The sequence below is a fragment of the Carassius gibelio genome, chromosome B22 (genome assembly GCF_023724105.1).
Source record: "Carassius gibelio isolate Cgi1373 ecotype wild population from Czech Republic chromosome B22, carGib1.2-hapl.c, whole genome shotgun sequence".
NCBI classification, from domain to species: Eukaryota; Metazoa; Chordata; class Actinopteri; order Cypriniformes; family Cyprinidae; genus Carassius; species Carassius gibelio.
This window is the reverse complement of record NC_068417.1, coordinates 32,790,976-32,815,884: the sequence shown is the minus strand read 5'-3', so window position 1 is coordinate 32,815,884 and position 24,909 is coordinate 32,790,976. Positions and strand designations below refer to the sequence as shown.

General features: G+C 34.4%; 1 protein-coding gene across 4 annotated transcripts in view; it reads right to left on the bottom strand.

Annotated features, from left to right (window-relative positions):
- Positions 1 to 139: 139 nt before the first annotated feature.
- Positions 140 to 24,909, bottom strand: part of LOC127988434 (glutamate receptor-interacting protein 2) — a 116,920-nt gene continuing 92,150 nt past the window's right edge. For 3 of the 4 annotated variants that reach the window (XM_052591192.1, XM_052591194.1, XM_052591195.1), the window contains exons 10-24: positions 20,487 to 20,627; positions 18,790 to 18,942; positions 17,266 to 17,455; positions 15,325 to 15,470; positions 15,089 to 15,169; positions 12,702 to 12,765; positions 11,565 to 11,710; positions 10,043 to 10,187; positions 8,176 to 8,315; positions 7,914 to 8,084; positions 7,684 to 7,837; positions 7,212 to 7,329; positions 3,536 to 3,763; positions 2,245 to 2,391; positions 140 to 979 (exon numbers count right to left, since the gene is read on the bottom strand). In XM_052591192.1, coding sequence (XP_052447152.1) covers positions 782 to 979; positions 2,245 to 2,391; positions 3,536 to 3,763; positions 7,212 to 7,329; positions 7,684 to 7,837; positions 7,914 to 8,084; positions 8,176 to 8,315; positions 10,043 to 10,187; positions 11,565 to 11,710; positions 12,702 to 12,765; positions 15,089 to 15,169; positions 15,325 to 15,470; positions 17,266 to 17,455; positions 18,790 to 18,942; positions 20,487 to 20,627 — 2,222 coding nt within the window. In that variant the 3' untranslated portion in view covers positions 140 to 781. The remainder of the gene's footprint in view (positions 980 to 2,244; positions 2,392 to 3,535; positions 3,764 to 7,211; positions 7,330 to 7,683; positions 7,838 to 7,913; positions 8,085 to 8,175; positions 8,316 to 10,042; positions 10,188 to 11,564; positions 11,711 to 12,701; positions 12,766 to 15,088; positions 15,170 to 15,324; positions 15,471 to 17,265; positions 17,456 to 18,789; positions 18,943 to 20,486; positions 20,628 to 24,909) is intronic. The other variant, XM_052591193.1, reaches the window with a different exon arrangement.

The window sequence follows — 24,909 nt, the reverse complement described above, 5'->3', positions numbered from 1 at the left end:
ATGCAGGGACAAATCAGTACAAAGTGACCATGATTTATGAAAAAGAGAAAATGAATCAGTACAACATGGCCATGATTCACTAAAACTAGGGAATGAATCAGTACAATGAGAGTACAATTTACCAAAACTAGCGAATGAATCAGTACAATGTGGCCACAATTTACTAAAACATGGAAATGAATCAGTAGAGCATGGCCACAATTTACTAAAACGAGGAAACAAATCATTAAAATGACAATGATTTATAAAAAAAAAAAAAATACAAAGAAACAAAGCAGTACAATGTGGATACAATTCACTGAAACAAGGGAACGAATCAGTGAAATGTGACTGTGATTTCCGAAAATGAAGGAATGAATCAGTACAATGTGACCACGATTTACAAAAACTTATTATATAATTAAGTCAAGAGAATGAATTCTAATTTTGTGGCCATTATATTAATATTTTCCCCCGTATCATGTGCTAGGCTCCATAGTAAAGAAAAAAAATGGTTCGATGGGCGAAGTCCATGTATGGTTTGCATGTATGCATTGTAGTAGTCCAATATATCTTTTTTTAGCTTTTTGTTTTGTTCTGCTTTAGAAAAAACACTGGCTCAGATCCTTTCGAGTTTTGTACTGAAAACTGGCTCAAATCTTTAGTTGTTTCGTTTCCACGACCACTCTTTATAGTCTGGATATTTCAGTTTACTTGAGTTTTGTAATGAAACCAGTGAATGATGGCTTCTTCTGATTGTAACAAATGGTCCGGTGTGGTCATAGTCTGAGTTACCCAGTGGTCACAGGTCCAGCGTGCTGGTCTGGTGCTCACGGGAATGGCCTACGGGGTTGAAGTGTGGATGGCAGTCGTGGGGCTGAGCAACACCCGGCTGTGCTAATGGGTTTCGGCTAATCACCAGCTCGAGCTTGTCTCCGGCCTCTGTGATGAGGGGCACAGCCAAGCAGCAGTCGAAATCTCGCGTCCGCACGTGGTTCACCTGGTGGAAATATATTTAAACATCGGATTCAGTACACTTTTTTTTGATTTATTACATGATTATAAATGGCAACATCTTTATGAAGGGCCTCCTTTGTTTAGCATCATTTAGTTTAAGAGTCTAAAAATTACATTTTGAATTCTCTTAACTACTAAGTGAAATAAAAGAAGTACCAAAATGACAAAAACTAAAAATTGGAATAAAAATAAATCTAAGGGGAACTATATTTAAATATATTTAAAAATTTACATACAATTACTAATAGAAAAATGTATATGAAAACTGAAAATAACAAAAACAAAAAAATTATTTCAAAAGATGAATAAATACTATAATAGTATATAAATAACACTGACGTAAGCATATGCTAATCAACATAATTTTGAGATATTTAGGACAACATTTTTAAAATCAAACTTTTTTTCTTAATGCAAAAAAAGTGGAAACAGAAACAAAATGCAAGCAAACAAACATCAAATCACAAAGCAACTCCCAGGATATGTCAGTTTTTCTTGAAAACAAAATCACGAGTATCAAAACTTCTTGGTTTATTATATATATATATATATATTTATATAATAAAATAAAACTGCATAAAGTATTTTGAGAGGAAAACTCGTTTATAAGTTTGAAACTGCGAAAAAAAGTACCTACAGTATTAACAAATGATGATTTAATGACAAAATATTTAGAATGAATTTTCTTTTTTCTAAAATACAGACTTTTATCTTTTCACAGAATTTTACGTATGATTTTATAGACTTTATTGTTTTAGCAACTTTGGTAAATGTTTGCGTATGCAAAATAATTAACATTCTAACATTAATGTAACTTTGACTTTATCTGCAATAGAATTTGTTCAGACATTTTCAACCCATTATTAAATATGAAAACAAACATACAAAACCAGACACCATAAAGCAAGCACCTACAACTATGGTTGCAACTGTGGTTAACACACCAGAGCTGTTAAGTATAATCTTTGCACAGATTTAATCATTTCCACAGACAGTGAAGTGTGGCAGATTAGCAACAGGGGGATGCTCTTTTTTGACCACAAGTGCTGTGTAGCCACGCAGAAGATCCAGTCGAATCACTGTTTAACTCGACATGTCCTCCCAGAGTCAAACACCTACTGACGCTCTCATACCTCATTCTGGCCCTCTCAGATTGAGTTTATATTTAACCAAGCTGGGCAGATCATATAGCTGGAGAAAGGGAGGGGATGCTGGCAAACCAGTGTGTGGTGATCTGAGAAGAGGCACCTGAAGGATCCTGTCGTAGGGTTTGAGTCCAGCACGGTCCGCTGGACCTTCAGGTCTGATCATGTTCACGTAAACACCCTTTTCCAAGAAACCGTCCGATACGCTAAATCCAAAGTCATCGCTCTCTGGGTCTTTCATCACAGTCACCTGTAATTGTGTAACACAAAATGATTTGAACAATTCAGCTATGAGCTAATTTATTCTAAATATGTTCAGCAGATGATGTTGAAGTCTTAAAGGAACAGTTCACATAAAAATAAGTCCCTAGACTATAAAAAACACTATATCTATCTATCTTAAATTAAATATTTCATTAAATAGTTTAACTTTATTTAAGTTTCTAAAAAAAATTGTCATGTTGCCCAGTAAAACATTTATGAGACACAAATATGCAGAATATTACATTCTTTACATCTTATGCAACATATTTTAAAGTATATTAACCATATTTTAAAGATAATTTTACAAACCTGTATGCATTTATCTACCTCTACTAAGCAAAACAAAAATCATAAAAACAAGACAAAAAAATTAAGCAAATCAATGAAAAGCAAAAAACAACAAAAACTATTTAAAAAAATAAATAAACTAAACTAAAAACAAAAACTCCAAAATATTTCAATCAACTCCTAGGACATGTCGCTTTTCCTCTAAAATAATCAAACCAAGTGAAACAAAAACTAAAGCAACACAAACAAACAAAAAAATCTAATAAAAACAGTAAAATCAAAGCAAAGCAAATAAAAAACGCAAAAGAAAAACAATGAATAAATAAAAATAAATCAATTAAGCAAAACAAAAAAAGCTAAACTCCAAAACAAAATTTTCAAAGCAGTTCCCAGGACCTCATTAGCAATCTGAAATAAAAAAAGCAAAAAAAACAAAGGGAAACAAAAGCAAAGCAAAACAAAACAAAAAAGCAAAACAACAAAACAAAATCTTCAAAGTAACTCCCCGGATATATCAACTTTCCTTGGAAATAAACCAAGGTTATGCTGATACGACAGATCTGTGCATATCATCATTTACCGGTTTCGCATGAACTTCATGAAGTATCTACAGGGAAAAATAACATTCTTAGCATGAAAACAAAATGTCAGGCTAAACCGCATAAAAAGCACCTACAGTATTAACCAATGAGGAGTGAAAGATTAATCTCCCTGCCCTTTCCCAGGGACATTTTCAGACAAGATATATACTCCCAGTGGTTTCTAAAACCACCCATGCTGACCAACACTTGATCCACATACTGTTCAACTGTGTGTTCAACTTATGCTGCGTTTTGGCCCACCTTGTGCAGCTCTAACGGTGTGGGCGACAGGATGTCCTGGATCTCTTCTTTGATCCTCCGTGACTCCCAGGTCTTCTCGGACATACGGAGCGTGCTCTTGTTCTTGGTTTCGTTGAGGAGATGCGGGGCTTTCCTCAGAGGGCTGAGGTGAGGTTGGTTGACCGTCTCGCCGTGGGCCTTTCCACCCTCTACACCCAAACTCAGGGCACTGCCGGTCATTATCGACGCCTACGGGTGGAAAACAACCACAAACATTGATTCCTGCCTTCTCACAAGTCGACGTTCCCCAGTGCAATGAACTCCTGTCATGGAGAGGGCCTTTAGGCCATATGTAGTTTTAATAGGGAGCTCCTATTATTATTTAATTATCTCATTTAATAAAACTCTATTAACCAGAAGTCGTGAAGCCCATCCTCATTTACATTTAATGAGCTCCAGATCCATTTATGCCCAATGAACTGCAACTGAAATGAGTGTTTACTGTGAGTTCTGGCATCTGTGCCTCTTTGAAGCTGTAATTCAATGGGTTTTACTAACTCAATCCAATACACATAGGATCAGTGTGGATCAACGCTTACGAAATTACTTTCAAAACAGAGTTAATGTACAAAAAATTGCAGATTACTTGGAAAGCTGCAGCCCATTACGCCTCATGACATAATTTGAGATTTGTGCTGGCTTGCACTTTCAGTAATACGTGATTTTGGGAACATAACTACAACAGATACTTCTGTAAAGTCCCTCAGAAACCACAAAGCAGCCATTCTCTTAACCTATGTGTTGTACTGGACATTGTTTACGAAATTAATTGCTCCCAATCAAAAAACAGTATATCATCATCAAACTTTGAATTCAGTCTTTTTGTCAACTTCCCTTCTTTGAATTAGCACAGGCTTCGTTTCTCTTTTTGGATTTGGTTGATCATAGGCCTCATTGATCTGAGCTTATGTGTGTTTCCTGATTTGCTAGTGTTTGTTTTACTCTTAGTTATTACACTTTATACTCCCTTTGGATCCTCCTTATCTCACCTTTGTCCTCGCAGAATTGCAACACATCTGTTTTTAAGTGAAAACGCCTTTTTTGTTGCAAATATATATCAGTTAGCTAAACTTCGGTTAGTTGCTAGGGTAAAATTTAAGTGCTACATTAAACTAAAACATAAAATAAATGGAAAACTATTAAAACCTAAAATCAAACAAAATACTACAAATGACAAAAACTAATACAAGTTTACTAAAATGTAAAATAAAAAAAAATGTAAATGTATTTTAAAAAGTTCACCATCACTGAAAAAAAGAGCTGTAGAAACTACTCTTATTTAGAAGCTGATTGTAAATTTCACAATAACAAAGATATGGCAGGTAACACATTGACTTGAACTGTAAAGTTTTACGTAGAACGACTAAAATAGTGTTTTACTTGTAAAATGTACTCCAATAATCTTTTAACATAGTGTTCATGTTGTCCCAAGTCTGTATGGCTCGCTTAATTCTGTTCACCACAAAAGAAGACATTGTGAAGAATGTCCTGGCTGCTCTTTTCCATGAACAAATACCAAAAAGTTCTGCCATTTTATATACAAAATATTTCAAATATAATTAATATGAATATGAATTTATAGATCTAAACGTACAAATACTTTAAAATATTTATATTGGGGGTTTATTTATGTTTATTTGTAATTTCATGTTGAACTTTTTACAGTTTAACAAAAAATTGACATGAAACCTGTAACGACTGCATATCTGAATAGACATGGATGCAAAATATATTTCAATTTCAGTATTTTGCACACATAAAGCTACCATGCGGCTTCATTAAAATTTATTCACTGTTATTATACTGTCATTCACTACTGAAAAGAGACAAAGATATCCTTTTGTCTTCCATGGAAAACAGAAAGTCAGGTATCGATGAAGAAACGTGTCATCTATGGCTGACCTCGCTAGTCAGTGTCATCACACATCTGATAAAAACACTTCCCATGCTTTCGTAACTGTCCTCGGTTGGTTGTGTAAGAACGGAGCTCATTGTTTTGAGCAAACAGGCGTGAAATGAGACATCAGTCAGTATGCAGAGACTTTGTGTGATTTTGTGGTGACAAGAGTGTAGTGATTGGTGATTTGGGATTTCCAACTTAAAAAAGGGAATTCACAAGAACCACCTGCAAATGCTGGTGGCGGTGTATATTTGCATTCGATGTCTGCGGTGTTTAAGCACTCGACTCACTACAGGAATTATGTAAATAAGGCAAGGATACAAGCACAGGCCAAAAATTTTAAATACAAAAATTGTTAACGGAAAAATTCCTCATGTTGCAGGCCAGATTTGAGTGCTTTGTTGTGGAAGACGCGGCGGACTAACACAATCTGACTTTATTTACTGGGACTGTACAGCATTGCTCAACCGCTGATTTCCAAAGGTTTTGAGTCATTTCTTGGTTTAGAAGGTCATAGAAAACTATCGTGGAATTTATATTTTGCTATTGGATCAAACAGGATCTCAAAAATGATATTTGCAGTAGTTTCCATTTCCATAACTACAGACGATTGCCCAGCAATGATGACTACTGCTTCTTGAAATGTAAAAAAGAACCATTAACATATTAAAGGTGCAATGCATAATATTTACAACAATCTAAACATAAATTCAATGTAATATACATACAGGTAACTATGATTTCAGAGGTGTATAAACAACTTAATAAACCATAATGTTTCTATTACTTTAGATTGAGCTATTTCTATCTACATACACCGCGGGTCCCCTTACATGGAAGTCGCCACCATGTTTCTACAGTAGCCCTAAATGGACAAAATGCTCTACAGAGCACATTTCGTAACTTTGTTATTCTTGTGAATAAAACACTGACACAATGATAAACAAGTACATTAAAATTTGCAATACCATCAATGTATTGAATAATTAAGTAAATATAATTCCTTGATTTACCTTTGTAAAGCAATCTCATTGCTCTCTGCTATCTTTACCAATGACATCTTTACCTGTGTCAGTCACAGTAGCTTCTCTAAAGGGAGGGGTGAGCGGGAGACTGAGCTGTTGGATGCGATTCGCAACCTCACTGCTAGATGCTGCTAAAATGTGCACAACCTCACCACTAGATACCACTAAAATGTACACAACCTCACCACTAGATGCTGCTAAATGCGCTAAAATTTACACAACCTCACCGCTAGATGCTGCTAAAATTTACACAACCTCACCGCTAGATGCCGCTAAAATTTACACAACCTCACCGCTAGATGCTGCTAAAATTTACACAACCTCACCGCTAGATGCCGCTAAAATTTACACAACCTCACCGCTAGATGGCGCTAAAATTTACACAACCTCACTGCTAGCTGCTGCTAAAATTTACACAACCTCACTGCTAGCTGCTAAATGCGCTAAGATTTACACAACCTCACCGATAGATGCCGCTGAAATTTACATAACCTGACCACTAGATGCCACTAAAATGTACACACTGCACCTTTAATTCATGATATTTAATTAATTTGTGCTTTTGTTTAATGTGTTAAATGACTCTTACATAACTGATCATCATCACACTGCAATTGCAAACTATCAACTTTTGTCTTCAGAGAAATGCTATCAATCCTCTTATTTGTTAATTTTGTAACCCATGAGATGATTGAAGACGTTCTTGGTTTACCTCGATCTCCCGCAGGAGCTCGGACTGGCCGCAGGTCTCCAGGTCTTCCAGGGCCTGGCACCAGAAACTGTCCTCCTGCTCCATCATGAGGCCGTCGGCATGTGGCTGGCTGCTGTATCTGCGGCAGACGCACACATCACAGTCAATGAGGGTCAAGGCACTTCAGCTGGCTCCCACATCAGAGGAGCATCCTGAGAGAAACTGAAGAGGGACTGCTATGATATTAATACTTCCCCATCATAAGTAGTGATTTACCGAGTATTAATTAACTTATAATTTTGCAGAGTGTTCATGCTGCTCCTTTACTTAAGTGGTATAGACTTTTGAACAAAAAAAAGTGTATGATATCAACTATAAAATTATAGTTAAATACAGATTTTTAATTAGTTAATTGCTAAAATAAATGATAAATATAATTTCAAATAAATGCATTAAAAACTAAAATATTTAACGATCACCAAAAATGTCTCACCCGGCAGCTTTGTCCCAGTCGTCCTCACTGAATCCTCCGTCACTGAAGGGGTAGTTCTTGCGGCGGGACGGAGGAGGCGTGCTGTTCCTCTGCTTGCTGTTACGCCACTCGTGAGGGTGTAGCGCAATCCCAGCGGCCTGATGGGTGTAGGCACCTTCGGAGGAGCATCAGGTCACACGTTTGACTGAGTCTGTCAGCAGATGAGTGAGAAGTGAGGAGACTGGACTCACCTTGGCTGCTGTAACCCCCGTCGATCCCCGAGCCGTCCCACGACTCCATGGCCGAATCCACGCTGGGGATGGTGGTGGAATAAATGTCCGACAGTTTATTGGTCTTCTGCGAGTCGGTCATGTCGTCCTCGTTATCGCTGAGCTCATTATCCAGATCGTTCTTATCATCTGCTGCAGAAGGAGGAATCACAGTTATCTGATGATCAAATCTGAGTAACATAATATAAATGGTAATAACAACAATACTAATACAACTACTTACTGTCGGTCAGTTTCTTGATCTTGAGGGTGACGGTTTCTCCTGCCATCTGCAGCAGGTGTATGGCTTCACTGAGCGGCTTCCCCTTCAGACTGACGCTGTTGATGGCCAGAATACGATCGCCAACGTGAATGGCCCCAGTCCTGGGAGAACAGAGCACAACCACACAATCATGAACTCTTTGGTGCTTCTTCAGCTGTGGACAATCATCCAGACTTTCAGAATCCAAACCGGAGACACAACGTGTCCATAACTGAAGAAACATCTGTGTGTTTCTGAATGCACTTTGAAGCATTGTATATTTGGAGCTCGCATTGTCAATACATGTTTGGCCTCAGTAGCTGTGTGTGTGTTTGTGTGTGTGTGTGTGTGTGGTATAGTCTTTAATGGTCAGTTCATACAGAAGATGACCTTTTATCAGGATCAGCAAATACATGTAATAACCCATTTATGAGAACCTGGGATATCATTTTAGAGTCACAGACGCCGCTTTTCGTTGCAAACGAAGCTGGACACAGTTATGAGTATAAAACTCTAGCAGGGCTGTTAACATCAACTAATGACAAAAAACATTCAGAAAAACATTGTGAGCTGTGTGCTATATAATAATAATAATAATAATAATAATAATAATAATAATAATAATAATAATAATAATATACTTGTTTTTTACGCAAAAATATTTAATATTTACTATTATCCTTTGAACTATTTATAGTAATATTTATATAACAATATTTATAATAACTATTTATTATAACATAATGATAATAACATAATGCTATAACACAAACATTAATAATAACAAAAAGTAATAATAATAATAATAATAATAATAATAATTTCATCTAAATTTATGTATTCTATTTAACTGAAAATATTTAGTATGACTTAATTACACTAATAATAATAATAATGATAATAATAATAAATTATTATTATTATTATTATTATTAAATTCTACTGTTAATTATGACTAATCAATAATTCCAAATTAACATTTTTTTTTTTTAATAATTTAAAATTTAGCTGAAATACCATGATGATGATAATAACATTAATAATAATAATAGTAGTAATAATAATAATAATAATAATAATAATAATAATAATAATAATAATTTCATCTAAATTTATGTATTCTATTCAACTGAAAATATTTAGTATGACTTAATTACCCTAATAATAATAATAATAATAATAATAAATTATTATTATTATTAAATTCTACTGTTAATTATGAGTAATCAATAATTCCAAATTAACATTTTTTTATTAATAATTTACAATTTAGCTGAAATACCATGATGATGATGATGATGATAATAATAATAATAATAATAATAATAATAATAATAATAATTATTATTATTACCATCACTACTACTGTTAATTATGAGCAGTCAATAATTCCAAACTGACTGGTTTTATTCACATAAAAAAATACATTTAGCTTAAATAACCTGATTATTATTATTATTATTATTATTATTATTAATAAATATCACTGTTAATTATGAGTAATCAATAATTCCAAATAGACTGGGTTTTATTCACATAAAAATATTTTATACAGCCGAATTACCCTTATTATTATTATTATTATTATTATTATTATTGCCACTGTTAATTCTGTAATTCATTGTAAGAGTCAGAAAGCGAGGGCAGCACGTGTGTATCTAGTTTGAGGGCAGCTGAGGAGGATACATGTGGGTATGGGAAGCCAAACACAGAGAAATGTTTCCTGCGAGGGGTGATGAATGAGGAAATGTGCTTCGAGCCGTGCTGGTGCTGGTGAGATTAGACTGATTGAGCTCTGTAACTTCTGGTGTGTTTGGTTTAGGGTCCATCAGTGTGTCCCGTGGCTCACCTCTCAGCGAGACCCCTCTTGGTCAGGCCTGAGATGATGATGGGGTCGAAGGGTTCCTCGGTGCCGGAGATGGTGATGCCCAGCGGGCCGCCGTAGCGCTTCAGCTCCACCGTGTAGATGATGGAGCCGGACGACTCCTGCTCGTCTGGACAGAGGACACACTTCTGCTGTCACACGTCACACTACACTCAACTGACACGCATTCACTTCAACATATTCTGAATATCCAATGAATAATTGAACACTGTGAACAGAAGAGCTCAGTGTTTACATCTCTTGATTTGCTCCTGGTGCTGCGAAACAAAACAAAGGTTAAACAAAAGACATCTTCATTTCAAAGCAACGATAAAACGTTTCGATTGATCTGCATCTCTGACCACAGATGGTGTTTTACCCTCATAACAACAAAAAAAAAAAACAGGTATAAAAAAGTTACTACGTAATTCCCATCCTTGTATTATTTTTATAGTTTTTAATGGTTTACTATTGTTCTCAGTGTGGAAAATAGTAATAATAAAGAGTGAGTAGGTGTGGCCAATGTTTGATTGACAGGATTCTTTCTCTATGGTTGCGTTTGGCGTTTGAAGTAGACAAGCGTTAATATACTGACACCTGGCGGTCAGATGTTGAATTACACACCGACATGATTTCTGTATGATTTTCAAATTACATGTTTAAAATCAAAATAGGGAATTTTATTTTGGATTGACTGATTTTATTTTGGAAACACTTGACCCGGTCATATTTCATATTTCATCCTATATTTCTAACAGACAAAACACTAAACTAAATGTATTTATATTTTCTTTTGTATTTTATTGTTGAATTTTATTTCCTTCAGTATAAATGACAAGAAAAAGTAACAAATGACAATTTAAAATAAAAAATTATATTTATAAGAGACAAAAACAACAACATACAAATAAAATATGAGCAAATATAACTATAAAATATATTCCTGATTCTATAACACATAGTATTATGCACAAAGAAAGCCTATTTGTGGACCACAAACATTTTTATGCAAATACATAATCAGGATAATAATGTAATATTTACTTTTTAACCATGAACTCATTTTTATTTTGCTTTAATCTTTATCATTTGGAACCATTATTTATAAAAATGTAAGTAATGTGAAGCATGTAAAACGTTATGATGATGACTTCTAAAATAAAAAAAGGATTTATATTTCGAATAGTCTAAATAAATATATATAATATAAATAAATCAAAGTTACTCTAAAACAGTATTTTGCATAAAGAAACCTATTTGTTTAATATAATGTACTGTATGTATGAGGATAATAATGCACTATATTACTTAAAAAGTAAACTCTTATTATGATGAGAATTAAAAATAAACTGGGAGGAATATAATATCACAATGCAAAATAATGTCCCCTATGTGATACACGGTCCTATTTCTTTCCTTTTGAATATGAAACAGGACGTTCACAAGATCTTGGCATGTTCTGAAGCTGGACTGCAGGTCACACACACACACACACACACACACACACCTGAGTTGTCCTCGTCCTTGCGGATCTTGAGTTTGAGCAGGTCTTCGCTCTGCTGCAGGATCTGGACGGCGTCCTCCATGGAGCAGTTCTCCAGACGGATGTTATCTATGGCCAGCAGCTTGTCTCCGGGCTCCAGAGTTCCTGTTCTGCAGGAAGAAACCATGAAACGTGCTTCAGTCTCACAAACAAACACTGAGCACATCTGTGGAGCGAGCCAACAACTGAGAGTCTACTTGACTCTCTGCAACGCAAAGCTTTTTCAACAAACAAGAAAAGGGATTTATATTTCAAAAAGACAAAAACAAGTAAAATACATATCAATGCATTCTAGTGTGTGTATGTGTATGTGTATATATATATATATATATATATATATATATATATATATATATATATATATATATATAATTTTGATTATAAAATGTTGATTTTATTTCATAAAAAAGGGGAAAAAAAAGGAAGGCACACTACTTCCAAGTTTTACTGAAGTATATATGCGGAGTTTGTCTCCCTCTACAGGATATTACAAACACATATTTAGCATTTTGTTCTTGCATCTAAAATATGTGAAATATTTCAGCATCAGACGTTTCAGTTGATATTTTACATATTCCAATTTTTTATTTTTTGTGTGTTAGGAAGAAATATTATAAATATAATAAAATATAAACAACAACAACAAAAAAACTAATATATAAAGATAAATGTAGTAAAATAATAAATATAAAACTTTATATTTCATATAAATATAATAGATTTATAATATAATAAAATAAAATGTTATGTTATGATTTTATATATATATATATATATATATATATATATATATATATATATATATATATATATAAATCAGGATTTACATTTCTATAAGCAAACACGTTAGCATACAGAAAGTAGAAAAATGAATAAAATAATATGAATTTATATTTTAGAAGGCAAAACAGTAAACTAAAATAAAATGAATATTTGTATAACTAAAGGGCAAAATAATTTCTAAGAGTAAAAATATTTTATATGTAATGCAAAAATGAATAATAATAAATTAAGTAAAAGATTTGAAATATTTGAACATAAAGAAAGCATATTTATAGGCTCAAACAGTTTCTGCCAGTATTGTTAAGAGTTGGTTCATACCTGTGTGCCATGCTGCCTTTTTTAATGTCAGATATGATGAGAGGCTCTCCTGGTTTCTTACTGGCTGTAGAAAGATGGGAAAACATAACACAAGTGTTTCAGCACATCACACACACACACACACACACACACACACTAACACACACTAAAACACACCCCCACAAACACGGTTTCAAGGGGAAAATGTAACTCAAATCTGGATCCAGCTTGAGCGTGAGCCAGACGTTCAGAGGGAATATTTTGCACAGATGGAATAAAACATTTTAAGAACTGGATTCAATAACAAATGTAAAAACTCCCTGCGTCCAGTGGCAGCGTTTCTTCTATAAGTATATACATTTTTATATATAGTGCTGTCAATCAATAATAAAAAACTACTAATTAATATAGATAAATCCCACATAACATAACATTTTTAATATGCTTTTATAGTGCAATAATTTCACATACAATCTTCAAATTAATGTACAAACCACATAAAGACAGTATATTTGTAATATTTACTTAATGGCATCTTTTATTATGACTAAATGCCAGTAACACTGATACCAATAAATATAATTTCTCTATAAAAAAAATAAAAAAAATTAAATAAAAATGAAAATTCCCCCTAAAATGTAACCATTATCTATAGCCATTCAACATTACATTATAATTAAGAGCCATCAATTTAAACATTTATTAGACTTAAAAAAATCAAATCTGATTTGAGCTCTTGTCTTCCACTCAAAGTTTCTCATACACACTACTGTACAGCAAGCAGAGCATTTTAAGATGTTTCCGACATCTGAAGGACAAGATAAGAACCGCGCTCAAACACTCGAGCAGTGAATCTGACAGAAACGGTCAAGAGTCTTTCCACCGGTGGATGACTGAGTGACTGTGGTACGAATGCTAAGCCTGTGATTCATACCAGCCCTCATGCAAGTATAATACAAGTTTAATGGCCCATGATGCCTCAGTGTTTATGCCGTAAAGAAGCTTTAGAGCAACGCTCAGATGGAAAGAAGCCAGACAGACCCAAGAGCTCCAGTAAACAGACCCACGGAAAGCCTGCGAGAGCCCTGTAAACACTTGCTCTGAAAAATGAGTCTGTGTTGATCAGGGCTCGTGTAACACTGTGACACGCACCAGATGGGACGCCCCGTATCAGGGGGGGCTGGACACGGACATGCTCCGTCAGGGAAACCCATTCGCAGACGTGTTTAATGACCGGAGAGGATGTCAAAACATTTGTGTGGGTTTATTTTCCGTGCGTTCGGGGATATAAAGTTTTACTACATCTTGGCGAGTTCGAGAAGTGAAACCGAGAATGGTAAAACAGGCCAGGGAGAGAGGGATCTTAAAATCTCCCCCAAAAAAAGAATGGTTTAAATGTTTTTTTTAGTTTTTTTTGTGTGTTTGGGGGTTAACAGATCCGCAAAGCATAATGAAAAATTCTGCTGTTTTTCCAATACGTGATATGACTTTAAGAACATCAATGCAAATGTGTAATCCTAAAGTGAACTTGCATAAATTTATCCTTAAATGACACAAGCCATCATTTATTTTAAATTGTAATAGTGTTTGATATCATTACTGTTTCTGTGGTATTTTTAATTAAGCAAATGCAGCCTTGGTGAGCATTAGAGACTTTCAAAAACTTAAAAAAAAACAATTTTCAAACTTTTGATCAGCAGTGCGTATGCAAATTATTATTTTTCTTATCATTATTATTACTATAGCAAAATAGCATCAAAGTGACTTGGTTTAACTTTGAATTGTTTTTTATTTTTGACCATTATTTTTAAGATATATTTGTAAATATTTACAATAATACAAAATTATCTTGCATACCTTTAAACTAGATCCACAAACTATTGCTTGGGTATAATTATGATTAATAAATCAGGTTTTGTATCCAAATCGCCAGGAAACATTACATGTGTGATGGTGGCAAGTGCAGATGTTAACCCTCAATTTATAAAAAAAATAAAATAAATGAATAAAAACACATTTGCAAAGTCTAAGTGTTTTGCAGGTTAAAATCATTTGCAGGTTATTGTGAGAAAGATAAATAAAAGTTGTGATGCCTGTAGATAAAAAAAAGTTCGGTAGCACTTTTGTACATACTATGTACTTATTATAGTAATTACAATAACTATGTAATAACTGGGTACTAACCCTGAACCTAAACCTAACCCTACCCCATGTAGTTACCTTGTATTACCAGAACTTTCTTAGATAAATACACTGTAACTACATGTTAGTACACGTACTGTAAAATAAAGTGCAACCGAAAGTTCTTACCAAAATATGGTGTAATGTTGACCAAACTAAATGAAGAAGTTCCCCAGACTCTTGACGTCAAAACTAAGCCGCTGCAATTTACCAATGCGAGGTCTTACCGCTGATTGTGATGCCCAGTTCCACTCCTCTCTTCTTCTGCAGCTTCACGTGGAATGTTCCACTGCTAGGCACAACAGATTCTGGCCATACAACAAAAACAACACTATGATCGAGTACAAACACAAGTGCAACGGCTTTAAAATACAGTGACAAATTCATGTCTTAGGAACTCTTGGTGGAAAACGGAGCAATTATTGTTTTAAGAGCTTGGTGGTGAACGTGAGACCTCACTAACCTGCTACATCAAACTCAATCTCTAGCGTGACCTTATTGGCCAGAGCTGCATCCCGGAGCAGCTGATTGGCCTCTTCCAGCGTTCCGTCTTCTGTAGGAATTCCATTGATGGATAAGACTCTGTCTCCCACCTGGAGAAGCCCACACCTGCCAATCAAAATAAGACAGAAGGACTCAGAAGCTACTGTTCCCTTACTCCAGCGTCTACATCACTGTCAGTCCAAACACCCCTTAAATGGAAAGTTCTGCCAAAAATCATTTACTCACCCTCAAACCGTTCCACACCTGTGTGAAGTGCTTTTTTTTTTTTTGGAAGATATTTTGAAGAATGTTGGTAACCAAACAGTTGACATTAGCCATTGATTTCCATAGTATTTATTTCCATAATAGCCAATAGCTACAGTATCATCAACAGTTTGGTTACCAACATTCATGAATGACCACGTAATTCGAATAATGCTTTTAAATGGCTGGTTTCTGGACAAAAGAATGTGCAAAGTGGACCAGACTTCATGCCAATAGTCAAAAAGTCTGACTAAAAAACTGATTTTAGAGGTTGATTTGTATCAAACACAATGATAAAAATGCACGATTTACAGTAAGTGTATTGTTTTCTCAGGTTTCTATATGCAAGCCCAGTGTCACTGTTGGAAACCATGTGTTTATGAAAGAGAAAAACTGACTTGACATGCCCAAACACCACACATTTTAATAAAAATAATAAAAAAAAAGAATGAAAGAAACTGAGACAGCTGTTGACATTCAGTAAGAAGAGCTATAGTTAGCAAAATGCTAGCCAAGTGTTAGCAAAACAGTCGTAATAGCACCTTTGTAGCTATTTAGTTTCCTACAATTTCTTCTGACAAATACAAAAAAAAAAAAAAAAAAACATGAGAAAATTGCTGACAAACAGTAAGAGTTTAGAGCCATAGTTAGGAAAAAAAAATTGTGCCAAACAGCTGATGTAGCACCTTTGTGTCAAAGAATAAAGAAAATGAGACCCTAATGAAACTACTACCAAATGCTAGCAAAAGTTAGCAAAGCATCTGACACGACAACTTAGTTTCAGGTGATTCTTCTACAATTCTCCCAAAAGAAGAGACAAAAACAAGACCAATTTTATCATAAAAGTTTAACGCTATAGCTAGCAAAATGTTAGCAAAAATTTGTATCAGCTAGATGTTTCTCCTTAAAATCCTTTGGTCAAATAAGATGAGACCCAAATGAGACTACTGATAAAACAGTAAAGGCTTAGAGCTATAAAGTGAATGTGGATAGCATAGAGCAGATAATTTGTTCTCTGAAGAATCTGACCAGAAAAGTGTGAAGTTCGTATTGAGATTTTTGACTTTTGTTTGAAATCTTTGGTATTTTGGCAGATGCAATTTGATACATTATTGAGAGCTCTTGTGAAACTCTAGAAGTGGTCCAAGATTAGTATTGGCTCTTTCTCAGAAAATAATAAAATAAGAATAATAATTAGGATCCATCTGCCCTCCATTTAGTCTCATGGGTGTCTAGGAAAAAAACATTATGAGATGTTAAAGCGATTCTTTCTTTCAGACTGACTTTCGTTTTGGAGACATTTCCCTCCCATTAAGAGCACAAAGTGTGACAAAGACACATTTCAACCTCTTAAATTAAAAATGAAAGTCTCTTTCTTAAACATCACTGATAAAAGACGTGATTTTTCTGCTGAGTGTTGACTCAGATTCGCTGTTAGTATCACATCCAGCTTGATCATTTTCAACTGTCAGAGTACGCTGACTCTGTCATAAGGCATAAGTGTAAAAAAATTAAAACACTGATATCGTTACAAGATCTGCTTGCATTTTTAATGGAATCTCTGTCCATTGTGGCACCTTATAGTGTTCATATGTGCTTGAGTGAGCATGGATGGCTGGGTTTTGAGTACATGGTTGAGTTAACATTTGGGACGTACCTTTCGGCCGAGCTGTCTGGCTCTATGAAGCGGATAAGAGGGGGTGCAGAGAGGGTCTCTGTTGCAAATATTCCACCTTGGAGCTGAACCCCGAACCCATTTAGAGGGTCTCCTCTCAGAGTGACCTCACTGGACTCGGTGTGGACGATCTGACCACCAGGGCCCACAGAACTTGAGGCTAAAGATACAGCTAAACGGAGAGAAAAATAGATGCGTAAAACTGTTTTTTTTTGTTAATCCATTGAGGGGCTGTTCACAAAGAAGGTGTTTTTTGATTGTTCGTTTTGAACATTGAACATTGTGTGCAAGATCCTGTGAAAGACATAAGATGTGAGGGCAATGGTCAAATAAATTCAGTGTGAAAGGCCCCTACTTTTTTTCCAAAACCAATTAAAAGTCCAAGATGGAGGAATGAAATGAGATAAAAGTAGAATTATTCAGTATTAAGCATATAAAAAAAGAATAGATTCAATCTGTGTGTGATATATACTGTAACACAGTGCTTTGTGTTGTTAGCTTAGCAATATGCTAACATTTTTTTTTTTTTAATGATAGATAAAAACTAATAAAATCAATTTAATAAAAACTAGATTATTTACTCAGTGTTTGTGTTCACTGTGTTTTAGTGATAGGGCTAAGTGTTGTTAGCTTAGCAACATGCTAATGTCCAACTCTACTAAAAGTTTAACTGATAGACAAAAATAGATATTTATATGTACTATGTGTTGCAGTCTCTGTCATCCAACTCTGTAAATAAAATAAAAAAAATGTAATTGATAAATACAACTAGTTCAATGCAATAAAAAATATTATTTACCCAAAACATGTGCTTATGTATTGTGACAATGCTTAGACTGTGGAGTTGTTATCTAAGCAACATGCTAACATCTAACTACACAGGTGACTAAAATACATCAACCAATAGATAAAAACAGTCTAATTTAAAAAAAAAAATGATTTACCTAATATGTGTTTGTGTTATGTATTGTATAAAATGTCTACAGTACTGTGTTCTTAGCTTAGCAAACATGCTAACACCTAACTCTGAAGATAATAAATTGTTTTAGCTAAAAATTGGGAAAAAAACCTCCACTAATAATACAATGCAATACTAACTATGTATGTTCAACTAAATATAACTTTGTGGTGCCGTTATCAATATGATCTTCCCAACATCACTTTCACAAGTTTTTGCGCCCATCCAAACTTAATTGTTAATTTTAAGCAAACTTGGCTTGCTCTCCTCAGCAGAAGTTCAACCTCCCATTGTGGTACTACACAGAGAGAAAATAACAGAGATAGAGGAGATATAGGGAGGTGGAAGGATGCTGGAAGAACTGTTTCTGGGATGGAGCAATGATTGCCTCTTACTTGTTATGATGACAGTACTAAATGATTATGCTCTTCCCAATTCATTTAGAACTTCATTTAATGAACCATTAAATCCATCACTTATGAGATGTCATGAAATGCATTAAGATGCTTTTAGAGCATGTCAAAGAGAAAACCCATCCAGTCACCTACAGGAGCTTTTGTGCTCTTTTTTCCGTTGTCGTCTCTTTAGCATAGAGTTCCGTGGGCTCATGGGAGGAGCGGCCCGGGGCAGCGTGTTCGAACCCTGGCTGGTCATGCCTGATGTGGTAGTGGACCCAGGAGAGAAGTTAGTGCAGACTACCGCTAGAGAGAACGGAAGAAAGGAGAGAGAAAGTCAGGCAGTGTAGCTGCATTTAAAAAATCCTAAATCAAAGAGATGGTAATGGTCCAAGAGACTGAGCGGCTCACTGCAGGTTAATGATCCATAGTCTATTGGTCCCTTGCTAGTCTTTGCAGATCTATGCACTAAGCATTTGTTATTTAAGAGGACGTTATATTGGATTTGGAGGTAACCCCTGGGAGGTGGATGTCTGGATTAAGAACAATATTCCATATGAACATAATGCTATTTAACTTGTAAATGAAGATGGATGACTTCAACTAGAGAGGTAGATTATCTGAAGAAAATGGGACTTGCTCAGTAAAAATGGCATTTTGGTGCAGGAAACCCAGGCTAAAAAAAAAAAAAAAAATGCTTAAAAGCATAAAATAAAATTGGGGTCATATTTGTGATATAGAAATTTCAGAGCAAAAAATGTCAATATTATTGTCAATACGGTAGTGATGTATGACGCACAGGTTATAAAGAAGCCACATTCAAACCATGGACGTGGACATGGACGAAATCTGCAAGAAGATTTTTGCGCTCATGCAAAACTCGCAACGACTGGATATTGTAAATGAAATTTCACGCAAATTTTTGTGAACAACTTTACACAAGCAAAATCTGAGAAGGAAACCTTTTTGCCTTAATGAGAAACTCCCAATTGTGCAGACTAATGACTGGATAATTGGCAACAAAATTTCTGAATGATTTCGCAATACCAACTTGAACACAGACAAAATCTGAAAGGGAAACTTCTATGCCCTCATGTCAAACTATTAATCAAACTCCTATTTCATTAACTTAATATCATCTATGAAATTTTGTGTGAATTTGTATGACCAACTGGAAACACGAGTGAAACTTGCAAAGCAAAAAATATTTTACCCTCACATGAAAAAACGCGTAGACTGCTATTTAATGACTGGACATCGTACATGAAATGTTGCATGACCAACTTGAACACAGTCAACATCTGCAAGGGAAACTTTTTCGCCCTCATGCTAAACTCCTAATCATGCAGACTCCTATTTAAATTGCATTCAAATGTATGCGAATTTGCATTATTAATGTGTACACTAACAAAATATGTGATGAAAATGTTCTTCTTTATGCGGAACTCCCAGTTGTGTAGAGTCATATTTAAGATTCAAAATATTATTTGCAATATTTGTGCGAATTATCATGACCAATTTGAACACAAGCTTAATTTTAAAAACTATTTTTGTTCTCATGCAAATACGCGTAGTCCTATTTTAATGATTAGATATCGTCTTTGACAATTTGCTCGAAATTTTTACAATCAACTTAAAAAAACTAACTAAATCTACATGAGGAACATTTGTTGTGAAATGCCCCGTCATGAAAAAAAAAAAAAAAAAAAAAAAAAAATATATATATATATATATATATATATATATATATATATATATATATATATATATATATATATAATATGTATAACTAGTCAAATCATCTTCATAAAGCATGTGGTAAAAGTGTAAAAATGATGTACTGTAGTTACATTTGCAGTAATCCTGAGAGCTGGACGGGTTACTGGAAGCAGAGGTCCATGTCATTGTCTTACAGTGACCAGGATGTTGAGAATGGCAGTAGTTCACACAGGGGTCCCAACAGTGTGGGTGGTCGCTTTTCTGAATTTTCACTAAACACAGAAAATTGATTACTAAATTGAGTTATTAATTACATGATTCTCAGAATAAATAGCAAAATACAACGTTTATATAAAATACATGCACACAAACACAAACACTCTCTCTCTCTCTCTCGTTCTCTGTGGCTTTCTCTCTGTATTGTTCACATTAATCCTCATTTAAACACTGAAAATCCATCATTCGGAGTCTTGGGGGTCTGTTGAAGTCACATTCGAGTGATAATATTCGTCCCTAATACTGGTCTGTGTAAAATGATTGTGCATGCAAAACAATGAGGAAGCTCATCAGCAAACAGGCTAATGAAGTCCTGCTGCTAGAGGCAGGCCGTATAATTGAGTGCCTCTGTGTGCGTGTATGTGCTTGTTCTCATTTGTTCTGCAGTATCTCCAAGCACTCATAATGCAGTGGGTCTGACAGGAGCAGAAGACTGAATTTAAAAGACAGTAAAATTAATTTAATGAATTAAACAAGCACACTTGAAACAAGTAATTTATTACAGGGCAGTGGTTCGCTAGTGGTTTTGCTTCGGGAAGCAGATTCTGGACATCAAGGGTTGACGCAACGCAAGGTCAAAATTGTTTATCAAGCAACAAATGGGAAATCTATTAATATTACCATGAACTTGTAGATTATGAACAAAACATAGGTTTAATATTATAATTACGACTTTGTCTGATAAATGCAATACAAAACTAATTTTATATCTCATTTCTTGTGACTTTTTTGCACGTAATTGGTTGTTGTTTTTTCTCATAATTGGGATTTTTATTTATTTATTTTCTCGTAATTTGCGACTATTTTGTAACTGTGACTTTATTTGCTGTAATTGCAACTTCGTCTCGTGGCTGACTTCATTTGTAATAATGATATCTTTGCTACAGTATCTCTTGTAAGTTTGGCTCCATTTCTCATAATTAAGATTATTTCTCTTAATTGCAACCGTCTTATAACTGTGACAATTTCTTATAACTGGAGCTATTTATGTAATGGTGACTACATTTCTTGTAATTGCCACTTTATTTAATTTACTGAAACTGTGAATTCATTTTTTAATGAATGTTATTGCAACTACAGTATCTTCTAGCTGTGGCTTTGTTCTCACTATTTATTTCTAATGATATTTATTTACAATTATTTTTTTATTAAAAAAAAAATTGCATAGAAAGGGTCATATATAAATGTCAAAAATATTATTCACAATAAACAGAACAAGCCGACCCCCCCCCCCCCCCCATTCATTGTAATTGCGTTTTTATTACGAAAGTTAGGATTTTATAATTGCGACTAACTTATTTTGTAATGCTTATAATTGCACATAATTTCTCATAATAGCGACTACATCTCATAACTTAATTTCTCATAATTGCAACATGGTTTCTAATAATTCTGAAATTATTTCTCATAATCCCAACCATCTCATAATTACAACATTATTTATGACAACTGCAACATAATTTCTCTTAATTGCGACCTTATTTCTCAATTGTGACTACATCTTATTTAAATATGATTTAAATCTCAAATCTCAGTGAACTCTTAATTTCTCGTAATTACAGGCTTTTATATCTAACAATTGTGATTTTAGATCCCATACATAATTGCCATTTCTCAAAACTGCCTGTTATTTTTTATGTAATGTGTGACTATTATTATTTTAATAGATTATTTTAAATTTTATAATCTTTGAAACATTTCTATAAAATACATAAAACTGTATACATAAAACACAAAGTCTCTTTAGATAACAATAAATATATCTGAACTCATAACTGGAACTAACAAGCTTAGCATATAAGACAGATCCAATTCTTTAACTTGCTGGAAAACCCTCAAACTTGAGGCTTGTTTGGTCCAAGTTGGTCATTAGCTGGTTGACCAAAAACTTTCCAAAAACTGCCAGCTGGTTTGTTGATGGTCCAAGGTGGTTTACCTGTTTAGACCTTCAACAAACCAGCTGCCATGTTTAAAATTTCAGGACCAACTTGGGATTTTCCAGCAGGGTATTAATAATGTGAAACGCCCTAACTAAGTAATATGACATTCAACAACTTAGCTTTAACGTAGCTTAGCTTTACCCTCCTCCATCTCTGGAAAACCATAAGAAGCTTTAAAACACTCTTAGAGATGTGTGTATTTGTGTGTGTGGTTACACTTTAAGGTTTTAATGAAGTCTGCTCACTACTTCTTTAATCTTTGGTACATTACTAAACAAACCTTTAAACTTTTGCACATATTAGCATTCTATTAGCATTATGTTTGTATTTATTTTTATTTTTTTTGCCACACAAAATGTGACAAGACGTTGAGAAATGGCACTTTCAGACAGATTTTCACAAGCCAGGTTAAATACTACTATCGGTTCGTCTGAGCACCAATGAGGCATCTTCTAATGTTTGAGCGCTAAATCCCTCTTCCTTGTGGCTTATGCTAAGCTCGTCCGCTACGTCTCTAAGAAACACAACTCTGTCTCTTGATGTGGGAATTGAGAACACCAGGAACGATGACGGTAAAGTCTCCCACGCAGGCTGATGTGACGGGAGCTTAATTTGAGTAAGGAGATTACAATAATGCTTTTTTAAGACCACGTCATTTACTGAACCAGCAGGTGACTGACGCTAAGGTTATATGCAGTGGTTCGGGCTAATTTGGTAATAAACTGTATGTAGTTTAATTCTGTATCGCAGAATATAGACATACTACACAAATTTATAATCAAACAAACTACCATCTTGCCATGTTCCATCCAAAGTGGGATGTGTAACATGGGTCAGTGACATAAAACTATTAATATATTCAGAAACACATAAAAAATGCATTTCCTACATAGAATGACTTGAAATTAAAACGACAAAGTAATCGTAATACAAATGGTTGTTATTAAAAATAATACTGTATAAATTGTAATAAAATATGACCAATATTTGTATATAAATGTTTGTATACAAATATATGTATTAAAAATGTATGCAATAAAATTTAGCCAAAATGTCGTAAAGGATTGGAAAATTATACATAAGAAATGATGTCAGAGAGTTCTGTGGCATTTCTCATAAAGTCACAATTATGAGAAATAATGCTGCAGTTGTTATAAAGGTAAATTATTTTATCGTCATTTTGAATACTGTTTCTTGTAACTGTGACTTAATTTCTCATAAATTAGACTTTATCTCTCAAATTTGCAGCTAAATCTCATAACTGTTACATTATTGTTGTGATTGCAACTTTATTTCATAATTCTGCCATTATTTTCAGAATAATATTGCAATTATTTCTCATAACTGTCTCTTTTCTTGCAAAAAATAATTTCTTGTAAATGTGATTATATTACATAATTGCGTCACGATTTCTCATAATTTCTATAAAACGGGAAATGATGTCATAGAGTAGTAAATACATCTATTGAAATATTATAAATTGTCTTCTGTATTAAAAAGGCATTTTCCCTTGAAAATTAAAAAACTTGCGCAATTTAAAATGTGTTGTAGTAAAGTTATTTTAAAAAAGTCATTAAATGTAAACTTTTTGTTGTTTTTCAAAACCATATAAAGCCATTGTGAATACAGATATTACATTTCTAAGAGATTGGCACATTTAAAAACTTTTTTCAGGTCATAATGCACACAATAAATGGCAAGCGCAAATCTAAATGTCTACTTCAAACTCGTGTAATGTTATATCAGAGTTGCTTTGGATAAAAATGTCTACGAAATATGCAAATATATTAAAATGTACATGTTCTATTCTTCCTCACTTGAAATCCCCGGATCTCAAAGATGGCAATCCCAAATGGGCTTGTTACCAGACGTATTTTCTTTTCTTTCCCTAACAAGGTCAGCTACAACATTTGCATATATAAAATGTAGTCATATGGCGAAATATCAAGCTTCATTTATTTCCTGGGTGAAGTTTCTATGTATTATCGACACGGCTCTGCGAGTGGGTGTCAATTCTTGATTGAAGTCCTGCCGGGGCTCAAAGTTCACACTCGCAAATATGTTTTTCTATCATTACAGCCTTCCACCTCCCCTCTCGGGTTCTCAGCACGGCAGGGAATGACCTATATAGTGCCATGTGATATTTCGGCCGGACAGCTCAGATGCTGAAAAGCTAAACCACTTTACTTGTCCGTATCCATTAGGGACGTTTGTTCCTGTGCCCAAAAATCTGGGCGTCAGGGCTTTAATGGCATCATAAACTCTGTTTACGATGCATGCGAGCAATGCATGGAATTCACAAGGCTATCTTGTTGGGGTTTAAAGCTTTGGTGGACAT